This window comes from Calliopsis andreniformis, unplaced genomic scaffold, assembly GCF_051401765.1.
Source record: "Calliopsis andreniformis isolate RMS-2024a unplaced genomic scaffold, iyCalAndr_principal scaffold0001, whole genome shotgun sequence".
Lineage (NCBI taxonomy): Eukaryota > Metazoa > Arthropoda > Insecta > Hymenoptera > Andrenidae > Calliopsis > Calliopsis andreniformis.
In genome coordinates this window covers 39,198,668-39,219,549 of record NW_027480422.1, presented here as the reverse complement: position 1 = coordinate 39,219,549, position 20,882 = coordinate 39,198,668, and the positions used below count along the sequence as shown (strand labels likewise).

The 20,882-nt window shown below is 37.6% G+C and overlaps 3 protein-coding genes across 4 annotated transcripts in view; 1 reads left to right on the top strand and 2 right to left on the bottom strand.

The window, feature by feature from the left end:
• LOC143186537 (angiotensin-converting enzyme) overlaps positions 1–20,882 on the top strand; it is a 349,658-nt gene that overhangs the window by 181,631 nt on the left and 147,145 nt on the right. The gene's annotated exons all lie outside the window — the stretch shown is intronic.
• LOC143186517 (eEF1A lysine and N-terminal methyltransferase homolog) overlaps positions 1–20,882 on the bottom strand; it is a 131,577-nt gene that overhangs the window by 58,049 nt on the left and 52,646 nt on the right. The gene's annotated exons all lie outside the window — the stretch shown is intronic.
• Positions 13,295–15,091, bottom strand: LOC143186539 (uncharacterized). Its single transcript, XM_076390229.1, is given in 6 exon segments — positions 13,295–13,798; positions 13,800–14,352; positions 14,439–14,499; positions 14,542–14,886; positions 14,928–15,030; positions 15,074–15,091. Coding segments are annotated over 6 exon segments (1,446 nt in total). The 3' UTR covers positions 13,295–13,432.

The window sequence follows — 20,882 nt, the reverse complement described above, 5'->3', positions numbered from 1 at the left end:
ACACTAAGGCCTCTGGAAGATTGTGACATATCGGTTCAGATAGGAGACAACTCATTTGTACGGGCAGAAGGAATTGGTTCCATCAAACTTATGGCACTGGTAAATGGAACTTGGGAATCACGTACGTTGGAAGATACACTTTACATTCCGGACTTGAGGAAGAATTTATTTTCAGTGAGAGCCACTCCTAATAAAAATCTTAAGATTATATTTGACAACAACAAAATCGAGGTACGTAATCGAAGATTAATAGCAACCGGCATAAAGTTAAAGAATCAGTGTTATAAAATGCTATTTCGGGTAGAAATCTCTGTACAAGCAAATTGTGCCAAAACTGATTTAGCGCTGTTATGGCATGAACGGTTAGGCCATGCAAATTTTGAGACTCTAAAGAAAGCAGCTGATAATGATTTAATTCCAAAACTTAAGTGGAATGCTTCAGATAGGTTTTTCTGCGAGTCCTGTCAGTATGGTACAATGCATCGAAGGACATATCCTTTGGTTCAGCAGAGTAATTCGTACAAACCAGGAGAATTTATTCACACTGATCTATGTGGAAAAATGCCTCAGACATCACTTGGAAGATCAAATTATTTCATAGTCTTTAAGAATGATTGCACATCATACAGGTCTGTTTATTTTATAAAGAACAAAAGTGATATTTTCTCAGTATTCCTACAGTTTGAAAAATTAGTTGAGAAACAAACAGGTAACAAAATACGAATTGTAATAAGTGATAACGGAACTGAATTTATCAACCAACATATGAATGATTACTTCAAGAAACAAGGAATTGTCCATGAAACTTGTTCGCCATATACACCCGAGCAGAATAGCAAGGCGGAGCGAGACATCAGGTCGATCGTCGAAGGTGCTCGTACTATGCTGATTGAGTCTGGTCTTCCCGAGACACTATGGTCGGAGGCTGTAAACACAAGTGTTTACACGTTAAATCGACGACTGTGCAAAACTGAATGGAAGTGGATGCCTTACGAACGATGGTTTGGAAAGAGGGCTTCGCTTCAACATATGAGAAAATTTGGATCAGAAGCCTATGCCCACGTACCAAAGCAATTCAGAACCAAATCTGAAAGCAAGTCAGAAAGGAAGATTCTGGTCGGATATGATGGTCACAGCAGTAATTATAGACTATATGACCCAGTAACAAGGTCAATAACTATTGCGCGAGATGTGAACTTCAACGAGAACGCACCAAAATGGGTTGCACAACCTGAACTGGATCATGATACATATGAATATGAATGGTTAACAAATGAAGACAGAGAAGAGACGTCATCAATCAACACAGAAGATGAAAACTCTCAGAATCAGGAACCTCCAACTATTGAAGAGTCAACTCAGTGTGAAAGAACCTTACGAAACCGTAAGAAAATTCGTCAACCAGCGCGTTACGAAGACTATGTTGCATCTGCAGCAACATTCGATGAGCCGCAAACATATGAAGAAGCAATGAAATCAGAAGAGTCACAAAACTGGACTCAAGCTATGGAGGAGGAAATTTCAGTTCTAGCTAAAAATAATACCTGGAAACTGGTCCCTCTTCCTCAAGGTCGTCGCCCTATAGATTGTAAATGGGTTTACAGACTGAAACGTAAGCCAGACGGCACTATAACTCGCTACAAGGCACGATTGTGCGCAAAGGGATATTCCCAAAAGTATGGAATAGACTACGAGGAAACCTTCTCTCCAGTAGTGCGGTACGAATCAGTCCGCATCCTTTTAGCCTTAGCAGCAATTCATGATATGAAGATGCTGCAGTTTGACGTCAAAAGTGCATTCCTCAACGGAGACCTGCAGGAGAGAATATACAGTATGTCCCACGAAATACTGGACAGTCGATTATTTCGTAACCTATTAAAGATACCAAAAAAGTTTTTATATGAAATTGAATGGCAAGAGGGGGCTGATTTATTGGCCGTAACAATTTTTTTTTATCATTATTGTTTACAGAGATATGAAAGTTAAGTTTGGTTTTTTAAATGGGATTATATATTTTTTGTTTGATTAATAGATAGCACGATTCAAGATGAATTCAGCAAACATTAATGTATACACCTTTTTTCAAATAGTTTTTAAGATATTACGCATAAAAGTTTACTGATTTTCGGTGGAAGATTTAGGCCTGCCGTTCCTACCACAGTCTCTTCGTATCAGTTTCAAGAGGCACGTTTAACACGTTCGACGCGCGACAGGGTAGCTCTATCGAGTTGAGCCCGTTTCCCCGGAGAATTATTGACCCGGCGGTGCTGCCGCGCGCTAGCATACAATCGGACAAACCTTTTTCGATCATTTTTTTATCCCCGCACGCAACGTGTTAACCCGTAGCGTCTTAAGTGTGGTCGAGAGTCGAGACTCCCTACTGTGCTTCCTGGTCTCGCTGATTTTCTTCCACCGAAAATCAGTAAACTTTTACGCGTAATATCTTAAAAACTATTTGAAAAAAGGTGTATACATTAATGTTTGCTGAATTCGTCTTGAAACGTACTATCTATTGATAAAAAAAAATATATATAATCCCATTTAAAAAACCAAACTTAACTTTCATATCTCTGTAAACAATAATGATAAAAAAAAAATTGTTAGGGCCAATAAATCAGCCCCGTCTTGCCATTCAATTTCATATAAAAACTTTTTTCGTATCTTTAATAGGTTAGTAAATAATCAACTGTCCAGGATTTTATATATATAATAATATATATATATATTTGCCCCCCCCCCCCCAACCCCCAGCGGGGGCTCTACCCCCGGGCTCCCGGTGTGCGTGGGTGTTGCACTCCCACACCGCGCTTAGGGGATCACGACATAAAAGGATGTACTATTTAAATTAAAATAAATGTTAGATGTTGTGCGTTTCTACGTTAAAATATATGGTGGCCCTGAAAAGGGCCGTTTTGTGTAACATATTAATTGATTTCTTGGCTACTGCTTTCCTTGCTGGGTTCTTCAATTTCCTCTATCATCGGTGGATGTAATTCAGCAATTAATTTACAGAAATTTGAGATTCTGCCCTTATGCGGAAAAATTCTTTTAAAAATATATTCGGCAACGTATCCCTCCATATGATAATCACGCGCTCTGTATCGCGAAATGCTGCTACGAACGTCTCGCCACAAACGTTCTATGTTTTCTGTATGCGCGTCTAAAGATATTTTTTAAATATATTGTATTTGTTGAGAAGAAAAAGAAGTATAATTCAAACATTCCGCCACTCTGCCATTCTGCCATGAAGATGGTGCAGGATGAGCACGGCGGAAGTAGCGTGTGCAGCGTGCGCGAATGAAGAAAGGTGCTGTATGGTCTCGAGCCCGAGTACCACGTTTTTATGTATGAGTCAATGTAATAAGAATAAATTATATTCTTTCGTTCAGTAAGTGGTGTAAGTTTAATACAACAACAGTATTTATTATTAATAATTAAAATACTAATTAATCCATTTTATGGGCTTGCATGAAAAACATACCTGTCTCCGGATTCACGAAATTTTGGCTGTGGTTCACCGTTAAATGTTGGAAGTTGTTGTTTTCCAAACATTTACACGATGTCCAACAATCGGATATGATGGCCGTTCCGGGTAAAATCCATTTCTTTATTACGTCTAGTAATGTTTCTTGGCTTCTGTTAGGAACAGGAACCAAAAAACATTTTTTGGAGTCTCTTTCGATTCCTACAAAAATCCAATTGCCTTCAATAATGCGACCCCTATTATATTTTCTATGGCCAATTTTTGCCTCATAAATTTCAACAATTACTCCTAGCCCTCCTAATTTTTGCGAATTTTTTTCCACAAAATATATGCACATCTATAATTGCAATACATCTCAAATTTTTAAATATATAATGTTTTTAATTGCATATTTATGAAATACTTACCTCTCGACAAAAGTTTAACTAGTCTACAATAGTTTTATCGCATAAATTTAGTTCGTTTTTAAAAAATTGTTGACGGGGTGGCTTCATCAATAAAAAGTATGCAATAAAGCGACATGCAGTTTCTATGTTTAAATTGGAATTGCCGAACCACGTATCTTTTCGGACACTCAAATAAAAATTACAATGTATTTTCATACGTTTCTTGTGGGCATTCGTTATGTATCCGGTTTTCCTGCATGAAAATATTAACTTCTCATAGTTCAGAAGTAATTCATTTCCGCACTTCTTGCATACGACTCTTGCACGCAATACCCCATAAGATGCCAAGAAATCAATTAATATGTTACGATCTTTAAGAATGTCTTCAAAATCACGCAACGATAGTGTAGTAGCCATGGTAGCCATTGTTGCTAATAATGTAAAAGTAATGTGGGAAATTCAAGATTTCTATACACGCATGAGCGTCTCGTGAACCCATATTAGAGGCGCATGCGCACAACTTCCGTTCCGCCAACACCGTATGGCTAGTACAGAGGTACCCGTAACCATCATTTTCATATGTATAAAAATTTTTATCTCGAAAACGAAAAGAGAGTGACAATTATTTCATTTATATTTATTAATCTACGCATCAAAATACACCATACAAAAAAGTTTCAAAGAAATCGGTGAGGAGTAAGTAATTGTCAATAATTACCAACGAAACATTATATTTTTTGGTAAAACAATGCGACCACACGCGTTTATGCGTATAAAACGTATCATACAGAACGAGAAACTCTATTAGCACTGCGTTCGCATATGTCTCGTGCGTCTCCATTATCAAGCGCATTTTAAATGTGGGACAAATACCCATCAATCCTTGCTACGCAATAAAATTACTTGTATTGGGACACTAAGAAAAAATAAAAGGGAAATTCCGCCTTACCTTTTACCACACAAATCCAGACAAGTGGGTTCCTCATTATTTGGTTATCACCACGAAATGATGATTGTGTCTCACGTACCAAAACAAAATAAAGCAGTTATATTATTATCATATATGCACAATAAAGGTTTTGTTGATGAAAATACTAAAAAGCCTCATATAATTTTGGATTATAACATGACAAAGAGAGGAGTCGACACTTCAGATCAGATGGAAGCAAAATATTCTGTGTCACGAATAACAAGAAGATGGTCATTATGTCTATTTTTCACGTTCTTGAATTTATCTGGGATAAATGCTCAAGTTATATACAAAGGAACTCCTCATAATCTCGCATTGAAACTAAGGATATTTTTGAAGAATCTAGGGTTTCAACTGATGGAACAGACATTGACTGAGCGTGCCCAAATTGTTTCCCTTCCCAGAGATATACGTTACTTCTTACAAAATTACAAGAAAGAAGGCTGCAAAGAACACAACGCAGTAGAAAAACCACAGTTGAAAAGAAAACGATATGTCTATTGTGATAGGACAAAAATCAAGTCACAACAAGAACATGCAGGGCGTGTTTGAATCATGTTTGTAAGTGACATTCAACGGACATTGTTATCTGCTGTTATTGTCATTGTGGATCCGAACAGAATACAGATAATTCAGAGTAATTAATTCATTTTTTATGTTTACCTGGTGAACTGAGTACACCACGCGCCTGGTCGTGCATCTGTCATAAGCGCGCCCGTACGAAGGTTAATTAACCCATAATTTTAGGTTATGACTTCACGATAAAGTAAAATTCTACACATTATACATAGTCTGACACTTTCATTGTTAAAGGGTTACTACGTTCTTGGTGTTAAAAAATTGATGAATATTGGGAATTTTTTGAGGAGGAAGTGAAATATATCGAAAATGTTATTATTGTGTTGTTACGAGTCCAGACGAGTTACGTAAAGTAACTATGAAAGGGCTCGATTCAAAGCTCCTTCCGTTGACCTTTGACTTTGCCTGGAAGTCACCATGTAAGGGCCGATAGGCATTTCCGTTGCACCCAATTAATAGAATTCTTTGAAACTAATATCATTCAACTTTTCTTGGAAACTCTGCGATGCAGCCGAGTCCCCACCATTTTTCCCATAAATTTTTGACTATAAAAAGGCCAAGAAATTCGGTCTAGCGGGCTCATTCCTAATCCAGTTTGAGTTTAGTACGTGGCTTAGACTGAAAACAGGATCGAGCATTAGTTCTCCTTCGAGCAGAATCATGGAGTACAGTGTTGGGAAACTATCTCTGCTTTAGCTGTGACGCACGGAGTTTGCTCAGATAAGCGTGTTTTCGGAGATCGGTAAGCACGACAAAATAGATGAGTAAGACTGAAAGTCCAAAAACTAAAGATCGGCTTACTCACACTACAGCTAAGGGTTAATGGCTGAAATCATCACCTCCCCACCTAATACCCGACAGTTATATATACTCCCACGAAAACCTACAGGGTAGACTAGGATTCCGAGCACTCTCCTGAAGTCAGTTTGCGAACGTAGCTTCTAAGTTTAATTGTTGTACCCATTTGGAAATATATTTGTTAACGTTTTGTACGTGTATTATTCCAAAACCTCTGGGTTCCCAACAACAGTACGTAAAGTAAATTCACTGTAACGTAGTCTTAACGACGCGTCCCCCGCATACCTCTGTGCGTAATCTAGAAAGAGAGGACTTAATTCCGCGACACTTAAATTCCTCGACAATTGTATTCCTTCGAGTCAAACTTAAACTCGTAATAATATACATATTCTTATAAGGTTTGTTAAATTGGACTTAGTTCAATCATAACGTTTCTTAAATCCAATAAGAAGCCAACGCGTAACGATCTCACAAATATTATATCTTTACCGTTCGAGATATATTATAAATTTGAAAGTTACGAGGCTATACTAACATCTCCGCAATCCTTGCGAAGGTCCCTTTCCTAACCTACAAGTGGCTCCCGGTGTTGGCCGTTGCGCACTGGTTCGTCCACATCCGTGAGGTGGCTCCCAACGAGTGCAAAGTTAACCGTTGGTTCGTCCACAAAACAATAACATGTGAGAGAGTAGTCACACATACATGTATTCGGCAGGGCTATGCCTTTGTTAGATGGTGGTGTGAGAGAGAGGGAGAGATCGCCAACGGTCGACACGTGGCGATCGTCCATTATTTTTTAAGAAAACGGCAGTGAGTCGTCCTACGGACACGGGCGAGACCGCTAGGCTTCTTACAAATTCAGAAGTGGGATTCGTTTGCGGAAAATACTTATTGTTAGTGTAGTGGTGAAGTGCAAAATTTTTTTTTTAAACAGACTTCTGGTAGTCAAGTGTGACTCTCTGGAAAAAAAAAAAAAAATAGAATTGCCAGTTGTGATGATACAATGAGTGAATGTAAACTGAAGGTGGTGCAGTTAAAGGAAATATTGTTGAAGAAAGGGCTTTCAACTAACGGATCGAAAGTCGATTTGATCAAGAGGCTGCAAAAGAGTGATCCAAGTGGAGGTTGGATGTATCAGTTAGAAACAAGCGAGATGAACAACACAACGGAAGGTGCAAATGAAACAGAAGGGATTGCTGGATCGTCCAGAGAAGTGAATCGAAATGTTATAGTCGATCAAAATTTTGATGCGAATGCGTATTTGTTGCGAGAAGTGGAACTGCTGCGGAGAGAAAGACAACTGCTAGAAAGAGAACTACGCGTCTCAGAAAGGGAAAATGAACGCCTGCGTGAATCTCCCAGCGTGGCGACAAATGTGTCGGAACGACAACCTAGAATTAGCTTCAAGTCAGTGGGTGATTTGTTAAATAATTTCACTGGCACGGATAATTCTTTTAAAAATTGGGAAAAACAGTTGCAGCTATTAATTGCAGTTTCGGAAATCTTGGGGGAGATGAAGAGACTATTTGATCATCGACAAAGCAAACTGCAACTACGGCGACAATTCGAAGAAAGAAAGTGGCAGTTTAGTGAAGACTTCGCAACATATTTTCACGACAAGGTTATTTTGGCTAACACCGTGTCGGTTGACGAAGAAGAATTAGTGGAGTGCATTATTGACGGTAAACCAGATGTACCCTTGCGGAACTAGGCATGACTTCATCGTTTTGACTCGAAATCATCATTGCTTACTGCGTTCGAGAATATCAGTCTACGAGAAACGGCGGGTAAATCAACCAGAGCGTCGACTATGAAGACCAGGGGAAGTGGAACGAAATATTTTGCATCGCGGGACAAGATAACATCCAGAAGCACACCTCATCGGGAGCCGAGTAATTTAATGAAGAATTCTACGGGCACACTTGCTAAAATTCGGTGCTACAATTGTAGTAAATACGAGCATACGTCTAGGGAGTGTAAAATGCCTCAACGAGAAAAAGGCTCGTGCTTCAAATGTGGTGAGAAAGGACATGCGGCGCGAGAGTGTAAAAGTAAGACAGATACGCAAGAGGTCAATTGTATTACGCCGAAATCTGTAGCTCAATGTGAGTTTAATAGAACTATTGTTTTCGAATTAAATAATGGTACTGCTAAATTAAGCTTAGGTTTAGATGTTTTAATAGACACAGGAAGTCCTATTACGTTTGTGAAGGAAAAGTATGTACCTTCTAGTTTACTAGAAGTTGTGAATATGTCGAACTTTAAATTTTGTGGAATTAATAATAGTAGATTAAACATTTTGGGCGTTGTTAAAGCCGTTGTTACGTTGCGGGACAAGAAAGAAGAAAATGTGCCAATTTTTGTAGTGTCTGATAATACAATGAAACAATCTGCGATTATTGGAAGGGATGTTATAAAAATTTTTGGTCTAACTTTGTCTATTAACGCGGGTACTGATAAATTTGATCCGAATCTTGAAATTATGAACATTGACACGGTTGAATCTCAGAATAAAGTTACTGATATCCTTAATATAAATTCTGAAATATCCTCTGCGCAGAAATTAGCATTCGAGAAGTTGTTTCAAAGCGAATATGTGTTAGCTCAACGGCCGGAAGTACCGAAAATTAAAACTGAATTAAAGCTTACGCTTACGAAGCATGAGAAACCTTTTCATTTTGCACCGCGTAGATTATCGCATTTTGAAAAAGTTGAATTAAGAAAAATTTTGGATAACTTGTTAGAAAAGCGAATTATACAAGAAAGTGAATCTTCGTATGCTTCTCCTATAGTATTAGTAAAGAAAAAGAGTGGAGAACTTCGTATGTGCATCGACTATAGAACGTTAAATAAGATGATAGATAGAGAGAATTTCCCTTTGCCGATCATTGAAGATCAATTAGAAATAATGAAAGATAAGCGGTACTTTTCTGTTTTATATTTAAAGGACGGCTTTTATCACATAGATATGGCCGAGGAATCAATACCGTATACTTCATTCGTAACACCGTTAGGGCAATTTGAGTTTATGAAAATGCCATTTGGTTTGAAGCCTGCCCCGCAAAAGTTTCAGAGACATATTCACAAAATATTTAAAAAGCTAATTGATAATGGCGACATAGTTGCGTATATTGACGATTTTGTAGTAGCGTCTGTTACATTTGAAGATCATTTGCGAACCTTACGGCAGATTTTTCAGTTACTGGTTGATAATCACTTAAACTTAAGAATAGATAAATGTAAGTTTTTGTGTTTTTCTATCGAATATTTAGGGTCTACTATTGATAATAATAGAGGTATACGACCGACTAAGAGTGGCGTAGATGCCGTATTAAACTTTCCAGTTCCATAAAATATTCGTACGGTTCAGAGCTTTTTAGGTTTATGTTCATATTTCAGAAAGTTTGTCGAGAAGTTTTCCATGATTGCAAAACCCCTTTATGATTTATTAAAGGAGAATGTAGAATTTAAATGGGGTGAGATAGAGTTAAATGCTTCTGATACGTTAAAATCAAAATTAGCTGAGGCACCTGTTTTATCGATTTATAATCCACACGATATGACTGAATTACACTGCGATGCAAGTGCCTTAGGCTTCGGCGCAGTATTGATGCAACGCAAAAGCGACTTGAAGTATCATCCGATATTTTGTTTTTCTAAGCGAACGAGTGAAGTTGAAAGTAAATACCACAGTTTTGAATTAGAAATGTTAGCTGTCATTTATGCTTTAAGACGTTTTCGTAATTATTTAATAGGTATTAAATTTAAAATTATTACCGATTGTAATTCCTTGAAACTAACGTTAGATAAAAAGGATTTGAATCCTCGGATTGCCAGATGGGCTCTTGAGCTTGAAAATTATGATTATGTTATGGAACATAGAGTCGGAGATAGAATGAAGCATGTGGACACTTTAAGCCGAACGACTAACACATTAGTTATCGAAGATAATCCGTTTGAAGTAAATTTATCGTTATGTCAAAATCAAGATCCGAAAATTAAAGAGCTTATGACAAAATTAGAATCGCAAGAAGATAGTATGTTTGAAATGCGAAATGGTCTTGTGTACAGAAAAAGAGGAAATAACTTATTATTTTATGTACCCGTTCATATGGAAAATAATGTTATTTATAGGTATCATGATGGTATGGGACATTTGAATTCGGAAAAAGCTCGAGATATTATTAAGCAGAGCTATTGGTTTCCACAGATGAAAGAAAAAATAGTGTCTCACGTGAAGAATTGTCTTAAATGCATTTCATGTTTATCCTTTCCAGGAGAATAGGCTTATTGTTTTACAATGTGTCATAAACCGGGTAGGGGAGGTTTCGCTGCTGCTCAGGCGAAGGTACTGACCGTCGACCGCTTACCTTTCCCGCGTTCCATCAGTTTTATAGAATATAAATTAAAAAAAAAAAAAAGTTAGCACTTAACTTCAAACAGCTGTAAAATCAAAAATTTTCAACATATTCAACATATTACACAACTATTGAATAGACAACATATTCAAATCTGAGCAATCTACAAAAACTTACTCCAAAACGTGCCCGATTTCGCGTGGAATGACTCGAATCTTACAAAATTTGCAAATCCATTCTATGTTCCTTTGCCAATATTGCGGACTTGTTCGTACAAAACCTGATACTTTTTGGAGTAACATGTTGGTGATAAAATTATCGCAGGGTAAGTTAATTAAATTTAACGCTGTATCGGAGTCCACCGACCTGACTACAGTGCGCCGCGCTATGAATTTGGAATTTTTTTAGTACAATAAATGTATTGTTATAGTGTAGGTTCTTCCACTTTATACATAGGGTACTCCAACTGAAATTGTCAGCTCAACTTGTATTATTATAATTATTCGCAGCAAAGAATACTTAGATGGATAAATGTAATGTGCAATAATTGTAGTCTGCAATACTGCGCGAGCAGAAATTAAGTCATTACTTTAACGTACTATATTTTTCGTCGCGTACTGCAAGAAGAACATATGTAACTCTTGCGTATTGCAAGTAAGCATCGGTATATAAAGAAAACGGGAGGTAGCTGGCTGGTGGACCATAACAACTTAAAGATCGTGTACCGTCCCAAATTTCGCCTATACCTACCGATAATTGCAAGTTTAACGGGTGCCTCCTTATAAAACAGTAACATGGTAAAATCAAAAGCTCCACCTCGCGGGTTTTACTACTATTTCGAATATTCAAAGGTGTCGTGGAAACGATTCAGTTAATTAGTGACAGTTGAACGTGGTGCTATGAAGAAAGTGTATAAGCTCTATCTTAACTTTCGTGTACTGCATAGACAAAACGTAAGTTTTATTCTATGAAAATAGACTTCAAAATAATAAAGGGAAAATACAGTAAAATGTGCCTTCATTGTATATTAATTAATATTTCGTTTTTTTAGTAATAAAGATGGATTGTGAAAAATTAATTGAATTGGTTCGGCAAGAATCCGTGCTGTCCGATCAAACAAATAAGAGATATATGGACACCGCCTACAAGATGCAAATTTGGAGCAGAATAGGAGCAGAGATGAACGACAGTGGTAAGTTTTCAGTTTTAAGCCCAAGTTATATAGAAGTTTTTTCTTTACATTCACGTGATCTATCACCCCTTCAAATTTTTGTAATACTATCTCAAACACTCTGTATTATACTCGATACAAAACAGTGTATTGGGTTTTGCTGAAATTTCATTACAGAGTCATTCCACGCGAAATCGGGCACGTTATTAATGCGTTATTATTTGCGATCAAGGCGGCAAATATTGGTAACTCACTCTTTGTCAATGATACTTATTGACAAGTCCACATTCATTTTTGTCATGTGAAATTGCAAAAAAGTGCCATTCTGCATTAATACCAAAATCTTCGAAATGAAAGCTATGATTTAAGAAATTATATTTATGTTTTCAACAATAAGTCGAAGAGTGAGTTACCAATATTTATTGATTGCATTAAACCTTGCAAATGCTCGGAGATAATGTAGAATAATGTTGGGTGAAACCGCCTAGATCGCAAATAATAACGCACGTTCGCCCGCTGAAGTCGACCAGGCTGCTAGCGACGACGCGCTCGCGGCGGCAGTGAGACACGATGCAGCATCAACTTTCGGCAATTTTCACAGGGACAATTTTGAAATGTCCATCTTTTTGAAAGTTTGTCCATCAAGGGGAAGGATCAAACTATATTCTTCTTTTCTTTCAGATTTTTAAAATCGATTTTTAAAAAAGATAAAAAATCGACAATTTTCAAAATTTTGAAAAATCCTTTGGGGTACGTTTAAATATCGTTAAAGACTACAACATATTCAAATTTGAGCAAATTACAAGAACTTGCTCCGAAACGTGCCCGATTTCGCATGGAATGACCCTAATAGTAATATTTGTAAAATGGTGTACAAAATAAAGGGTACGCTTTTCTTGCAGGAGTAGCATGCAAAACAAGATGGAACAATATAAGGGACCAATATAGAAAGGCCTTGCGAAAATCGGAGGGACGAAGCGGCCAAGCTGCACAGTCTATAAAATCGTATAAATTTTCCAACCAATTGTCATTTTTAAATTACCATATGACCGAGAGGGACACCATTTGCAGTCTACCAAATAGTAGGGAAGTGCCCGTTGTGCAAGAAACGGTGGCAGAAGCCACCGTTGCCACAATTGAAAATACTGAGGACACAACAGCAGAGCAGGAAACAGGAGATAAGTCCGAGCCATCTTACAGTAGCGAAGAATCCATATCAAGGAGAAAAAATGATCAATCCGCATCATCAAAATTACTGGAATATTTAATGAAAAAAAAAATGAAACTCGGCCATCTGTATCAGACAAATTTTTCGGCATAATTAAGTTAATGGTCGAAAAACTTCCTCCGATCAAGCAAAGCATGTTACGTAGTAAGATTTTTAATTTAGTTCAAGAATGCGAACTCAATGCACTCCGCGAGGAGGATAGAAGGATGGGAGAAGATAATTTAGGAGAAAGCTCATCCACATGTCAAGAATTTTATAATAATTTTGACCCACAGTAACATAGGAAACAGTATATTGTTTTATATATATACACACACGCACGAACGAACGCACACACACTAGATTATATTACACATTATTAAATTTATAATATTAGATTGTATTATACATTGTTGATTTATAATATTAGCTTATATAATAAGTTTTTAAATTTAGAAATAATACACAATTTTACAGATTTAAATCCTATTGTTTTGCCAGGCTACGGCTCCTTCTTCATTAAAATATTCTTTTAATATCTCCCTCACTTGAAATGCATCCCTGGCGGAATTGCCACTTTGTAGCGGCAAATTTTGCAATGCCACATTTGTTTCTGAAGATGATGCGGATGCCGTGGGAGTGTCTACATTATTAGTAGAAACATTTTTCCCATCGTGCTTGCGAATAAAATTGTGTAAAAGACACGTAGACAATATAAAATAGTCAATATTTGCTGGCGAACACTCAATGCGCCGATTATAAATTCGAAATTTTTGAGACAGTATACCAAACGTATTTTCTACCACCCTTCTTGCCCGCGACAAACGATAATTATATATATATTACTTTCTGAGAGTCTTCCATCTGTTGTCCCGGGTAGGGTCTCATCAAGTACGTTTTTAAAGGGAAAGCTTCGTCTCCAACTAAAAAAAATGGAGCTCTTTTCGTCGAGTTCGGTAGCGATGTTTCTTTCGGGACATTAAAAGCTTCACGTTTCAACACTTTTCCAAAATTGGAATGCGAAAAAATTCCACCATCGCTGTTCTTTCCGTAGGACCCTACGTCTACGACAACAAAATTATGCCGTGCATCGACAACCGACAACAGAACAATTGAAAATGTTTTTTTATAGTTAAAATATTGTGTCCCGGTATTTGCAGGAGCTTTTATAACAACGTGTTTCCCGTCTATTGCACCAATGCAGTTGGGAAAGTTCCAGAGGTCATTAAATTCGCTGGTGATTTCCTTCCATCTTTCTTCACTTAGCAGTGGCATTGTTTCTTGCATGAGGCACTCCACTATTACTCTGCATGTGTCGTTCACAATAGTGTGTACCGTGCTTTGGCCGTGGCGATAACTGAACGAAATTGTTTTGTACGAATCACCAGTTGCTAGAAATCTAGAACAAAATTAAAACATAATATTACGTGAAGCGTAAATATTAAAAAATAAAGAATAACAGTTATTGAATAATGAATCGGAAACGGAACTCCAATAAAGTAATACAAGTACTTGGTATAAACAATCAAATTTTTTGTCCATTTAACTCACCTTAGAGTAACTGCCAATCGTTTCTAGGGGGTGATACATAATCTCCATCGCGTATCTTTTTTCTTTCTGCGGTGTTCTATCTTGGATAATAATATTTCAAACGTACATCGTGACATTCTAAAATATTCTGCAAATTTTATTTCGTCGTCGATTAATTCTTTGTACAATGTTACAAATTCACCATCACTATATCTTTTCTTCCATGCATCATGGACCCACTTTCTTTTTGCACTGCCCTCTTCCTTTTCTTCCTCTTGCTTCTCCATAATTGTCATCAATACAATTAGTTCCTCGTCAGAAAAACAAGCCATAATTCTTTCTTCTTGTACACGACTCCTGAAAACTAAGTGATTCCGGAGGAGTGATTCCCTGATATATTCGGCTAAAGAGGAATTGCAACTGCTTTAACAATGGATTTTGGACCAGCTAAAAGGTATGAAAAAAGATTCCAGCAACATTCGTTTTTGACTCTAAAGGTTTGATTGCAAACTGTTTTCACGGACGAGTCAAAATGCTTCTGCAAAGCCTGCAACAAAGTCTTCGATCGGCTTTCAGAAATGCGCAGGCACTCGCTTACACAGCTGCATACTAAGAATATGCAGCAAATGTGTAGTAATAATACTGAAGGTATCGGTTCTACCACAACCGGAGAAGAACCGTTACCAACAGAAAACCAAACTGAGGAGTTCGTCGCGTCTTCTTCTTCATCGACACTCGATGAAAAAATAAAAACAGCGGAGATAAAATATGTCGCTTTTTTCGCCAAACATAATGTTCCCCTTTCGGTCGCGTCTGATTTCCTTCATCTCACGCAAGACGTAGGCAAGGAGCCTAAAGTATTACAAGGCATGAAAATCAGTCGCAGTAAACGTAGTAAAATTATTACGAGTGTTTTAGGCGTTCGCGAAATGGAACTCATTATTGACAATGTATGGCACACAAAATTTTCAGTTTACGAGGATGAAACCTTGGATTCGACAAACGATAAACGGCTCACCCTAGCGGTTACGTATGTTGAGCCATGTCGTCTGTCAATTAAGTCAGAATTGTTATAATTAATTGATCTGAGTGCCAGCGATTGTACAGCAGAAACGATTTTCAAATCTTTTGAAAATGAGTTACTGAAAATGCAAATTCCTTTACAAAATATCGCAGTCCTTAGTTGTGACAATGCCTCGGTGATGACGGGTAGATATTCTTCATTCAAGTCCAAGTTACTTGAAAAACATTCCAATGCCGTAACATTGCCATGCGTATGCCATTCTGTAGCATTGGCAGCAAGTACAATTACAATTCTCAACGAATGTGTAAAGAAATTGAGAATCACCACCTAGTGAGTCAGGCCTGGGCTGCGCAATGTTGAGGGCGCTAGAGTATTGGCTGCGACCCTGAGGATTACCGGACTACGGGAGCGAGTTTTTTGTTTCGATTACACTATCCAACACGATATTTGATCTGTAATATCCAGTGGGTGGTCCTTGTAGAGTTCCCCATCCTAAATACGAATCCGAAAGAAGTTTTCGAAAAACACGCATTTTTGTAAAATAGCACAATTTTGGGTAAAAATGAGATATTACATAAAATCTAGGAATGCTAGAAAGTTCGGACTGGTCTTAAAAAATAGAAGAGAGCTTCCTAAACAGACTAGTGTAGGTAGATTTAATTTTCCTTATTTCAAGTGATTGTAAATAGCCATCGAAGTTCAAAAAAAAGCCATCGCGCGCACTTTCTTCGCTGTATTTTCGTAATTTTACAGAAAATTCGGCGTCTAGTACGAATTTACTACGCAGCATCAGATTCTATGGACATTTCCGAACTATTCGCCATATATAGCGCAGTCAAGCGTTTTAAGCATAACGTGGAAGGTAGGGTTTTCGTGATATACACGGATCATAAACCACTAATTTATGCGTTCAAGCAGAAATTAGATAAATGCTCGCCGCGACAGTTTCATTATCTAGATTATATCAGTCAATTCACAACTGATATTAGACACGTAAAAGGGTTAGACAACGAGGTAGCGGATGCTTTGTCGCGCGTTGAAGCAGTATCGCGATCGGTTGATCATAGTATGCTTGAGACTGCACAGAAGGCAGACGACGAATAGCGGGAACTGCTGCAATCACACTCAAGCGCGTTGAAATTGCGTAAAGTACGTTTCCCCGAATATAACGTGAGCATCTATTGCGATGTCACGGGCGACGCCGCACAGTGGAACAAAACGACATATTTTCTCGACATGGGCCTAAATATAAAAGTTCTAAATTGACATTTCTAATAGCAGCAAATCTTTCATCTAGTTTTGGAGTATAGCAAGATCTCGAAATATTCTTTTAAAATCCACACTAAACTTTATGACGTTAAGGTGAATTTTGCATTGCAGTTTTTTAGTTTTCCACTTTTCCTCTTAAAAGAGCTCTTCAAAATTTTGTATAATTTCCAAACTTTTACACTTTAATTAGTAGATTCTGATCTACAGTTTCACACAGATGCCGTTTCTATCTGATGAGAAAAACGTCTAAACGGAAACCAACATTTCGAAAATTCTTCAAGCTATGATTACGAAAATTGTTCAAAAACGCCCAAGGTCTAATTTACACTAATTTCAACCTTTAATATTAAGGTTTAAAGAATTGAAAAATTTGGCTGCGAATACCTGCGATTCTTCATGTAAATGTAATTTAAACGTGTGCAAATGATAATACTTCGTCAATATTTCCAGTCGTTAGATGGACGCGACTCTCGCTGGCGATTGTCGGGCCCTTGGGTATATAAGGGGTCGTCTGCTGTCGACCCCACTGACCAGTCTTTGCAGACGATCGCGAGAAGAAACGCAATTTTCGAAGCACTGCCTATAATACTTCTATAGATCTCGAAATTTTAGCAAGGTTTCAAGTTCTTTTCCAATTAACTTTCTATGTTCAATTTTTCATTCCTTACACTTATCAATTGTATAGCACTTAGTTCTTTGTTCTTAGGAGTTTATTCTTAGATTTTTATTTAGTTTTTAAATATGAATAAGTTTAAATATAATTTTGATTTGTATCAATTTATTCTTAATTTAAATTGTGCTTTTAACGATCATGGACCAATCCAAAAAAACTTTATCGAACAATTCTGTAAAAGCTTTTCGGAAAAGGACATAAAAATAGTAAAAGACAAACTGAGAAAGTTTTGTGTCAACTTATATAATAGATGGACTGCAGCAAATCGCAAGAGGGGATATTTCGAAAAGAGTAATAAAAAATGGCTTCAAACGAAGTTGGTTTTTCTCGCAGATACTGAAAAAGTGTCAGACCAAAAGCCTTTTTCCGAATGTTCGGAAAGGCATAAAATGCGCAGAACTGAGAGCCTTACAAATGGTTTTTCAAGCGAAGAACTTATGTTTGCCGCAAAAAGGAATTACTGGCAAGAGGGGAAGCACGATATCGCCAAAATTTTAGACTTTCTTTTGAAAAATCCAGATGAAGCCCTTAAGGTGCGAAACTTTTGCGAAGGAAAGGCTACAAAAACTGAGAAATATAGAAAAGAAAAAGCTCTTTCCATTATGACTACATTAAGCCTTTCTAAATCACAGTACAGAATGTTGCAGAATGTCTCCACTGAAGGAGTTGAAAAGCACTTCCCCTCTTACTATTCTATTCAACAAGCGAAAGCTAAATGTTATCCAGAAGCTAGTTCTATTCATGTGACCGAGAGAGGAGCATGTATAAAACTGCAGTGTTTACTTGATCACACAGCGAATCGATCATTTAGGACGTTAGAAGCAAATGTGGAAATAAAAAATAAACTAGTTTTGATATCAAAATGGGGGTGCGATGGTGCTTCAAGCCAAAGTATTTACAAACAAAAATTTTCAATTGATGGAGATGATGATGATTCTGCCATATTTGTTTCTACTTTGGTTCCGATAAAATTGTTCGACTCACATAATGGAGAAATATTATGGGAAAACCCCAAGCCTTCTTCCACATCTTACTGTAGGCCAATCAAATTCAAATTTTGTAAAGAAACACCAGAAGTAATCACCGAAAAAGCTAAGCCTAATCCCAACAAAAGTTGATTCAACTGAAATAAGTAATGACTATGGTAGACGGAAAAGTCTGCAATGTTTTGTCGGAAACGAATTCGTCAATGAGGTGCTACATCTGTAAGGCAACTCCCAAAGAGATGAATAATTTAAAACGGGTCAATGAAAATATTTGCAATGAAGAGTACTATAAATTTGGACTTTCGTCTCTGCATGCAAAAATTCGATTTTTCGAATGCCTCTTGCATTTGTCTTATAATCTCGAATTTAAAAAGTGGTCAGCATCAAAGCCAGAATACAAAACAATGCAGGAAAGTAAAAAATTACTTGTTCAAGAAAGGTTTCGTTCTGAGTTGGGTTTAATTGTGGACAAGGTTAAGCAAGGAACTGGTACGTACAACGATGGAAATACTGCCAGAAGATTTTTTAAAAATCCTAAAATTACGTCAGAAATCACTGGAGTTAATGAAAATTTAATTTACAGGTTTGCTGTGGTTCTCCAAGCCATTTCATCTGGGCAAAAAGTTAATGTAGAAAAATTTGCACGCTACTCAACGGAAACTGCGGAATTATTTGTCACTCTTTACCCATGGTATTACATGCCAGCCACCGTTCATAAAGTTTTAATCCATGGCAACAAAATTATTCAAAAAGCCATAGTACCTATCGGGCAACTATCGGAAGAAGCCCAAGAAGCAAGAAATAAAGAATTCCGAAAGTTCCGGGAATTTAAGTCTAGGAAATTTAACAGGGTGGCTACAAATGAAGATATATTGAACAATTTACTCATCACATCTGATCCACTGATATCTTCCTTTCGTCCACAATTAATGGAAAAAATGAAACAAGACCTATTTCCAGAAGCATTTCAGCTTTGAACAATAACTCCTATCAGTGAAACAAATTTGGGCGAACCTATGGAAACAGAATTAACCTGATACACTTGTTGGATTCGAATGAATTTTTAGTAGAGGTACTCTACACTATAAGGGTAAAACGTCTGTAAAGTCTTAATCCAATATCTGCAGCCAATGAGAAGTAATCGCCATGTCCGTTTATTTGCTATGTTCGTTCCACTGTGCGCCGTAAGACAGTATGTACCGAAACCTCTGCGAAGGAACGTATTTCGTTCATAGCACGAACTATCTCATCCAGGTATCCGCGCTACGCAAAAACTTGTTACGGATCGTTTCTTATGACCAGCGGTCAACAAGGATTGCCGTACCTGGGCACGTCAGTGTATCTCGTGCCAGAAATGCAAAGTTTCGAGACATATACGTGCACCGATAAAGAAATTTGATGAGTTAGCTGGACATTTCGAACATGTCCATATGGACATTATTGTAATGCAATATTCGAAGGGTTTCAGGTATTGTTTGACCTGCATTGACCGGTTTTCGCGTTGGCCAGAAATCGTTCCCATAACGGACATGAAGGCGTCGACGGTCGCATCAGCTTTTCTGACGACATGGGTTGCTCGTTTTGGTGTTCCTATGCGAATAACTACTGACCAAGGACGTCAATTCGAGTCACACCTGTTCCAGGGGGTTGTGCAAACTTCTGGGTTCTGAACATATTCGCACGACTACGTATCATCCTCAGGCGAATGGTATGATCGAACGGTTTCATTGACAGTTGAAAGCTGCGATCAAATGTCACGACACGGCAAATTGGGTAGATGTTTTACCTTTAGTTTTATTAGGGGTTAGGACGGCAGTTAAGACAGACTTACAGGCATCGGCTGCTAAAATGATTTATGGAACGGAAATCTGGTTACTTGCAGAGTTTTTCAACTCTAGTAATTTGGACCCAAATTCTGAATTCGTAGCTCGTCTGAAAGAACGCATTGGTATGGTTAAGTCACAACCTGTCGTGCGATACTGTACTCAGAAAACTTTTGTTTTCAAAGAATTATCGTCCGCTCCGTATGTTTTTCTCCGACACGATGCGGTTAGAAGTCCATTGTTAAAGCCATACGATGGACCGTACGAAGTCATAGACAGAGGCGAAAAGACATTCGTGGTAAGAATAAACGAGAAAAACGTTTATTGTACCGAACGATATTACAGAACCGGTAGACGAAAGGGAAGAAACAATAATCTACCATGAAACTGAGCAGACTAATGTTGAGGACACCGTTAGTCAAGAAGTTCAGAACCCACAAGCCACGCCAAACCCAATGACAGTATCTGATCGTTTCAGAACGAGATCTGGAAGATCCGTCCGCTTTCCGGAACGTTTCCAAGCCGAATTTAATTAGAGTAAGTTAGGAATAAGTATGTACATATTATGGATTAGAATTGTAAGAGTGTAAGATGTATGATTGCGATTTGTAAATAGTGTGTTAT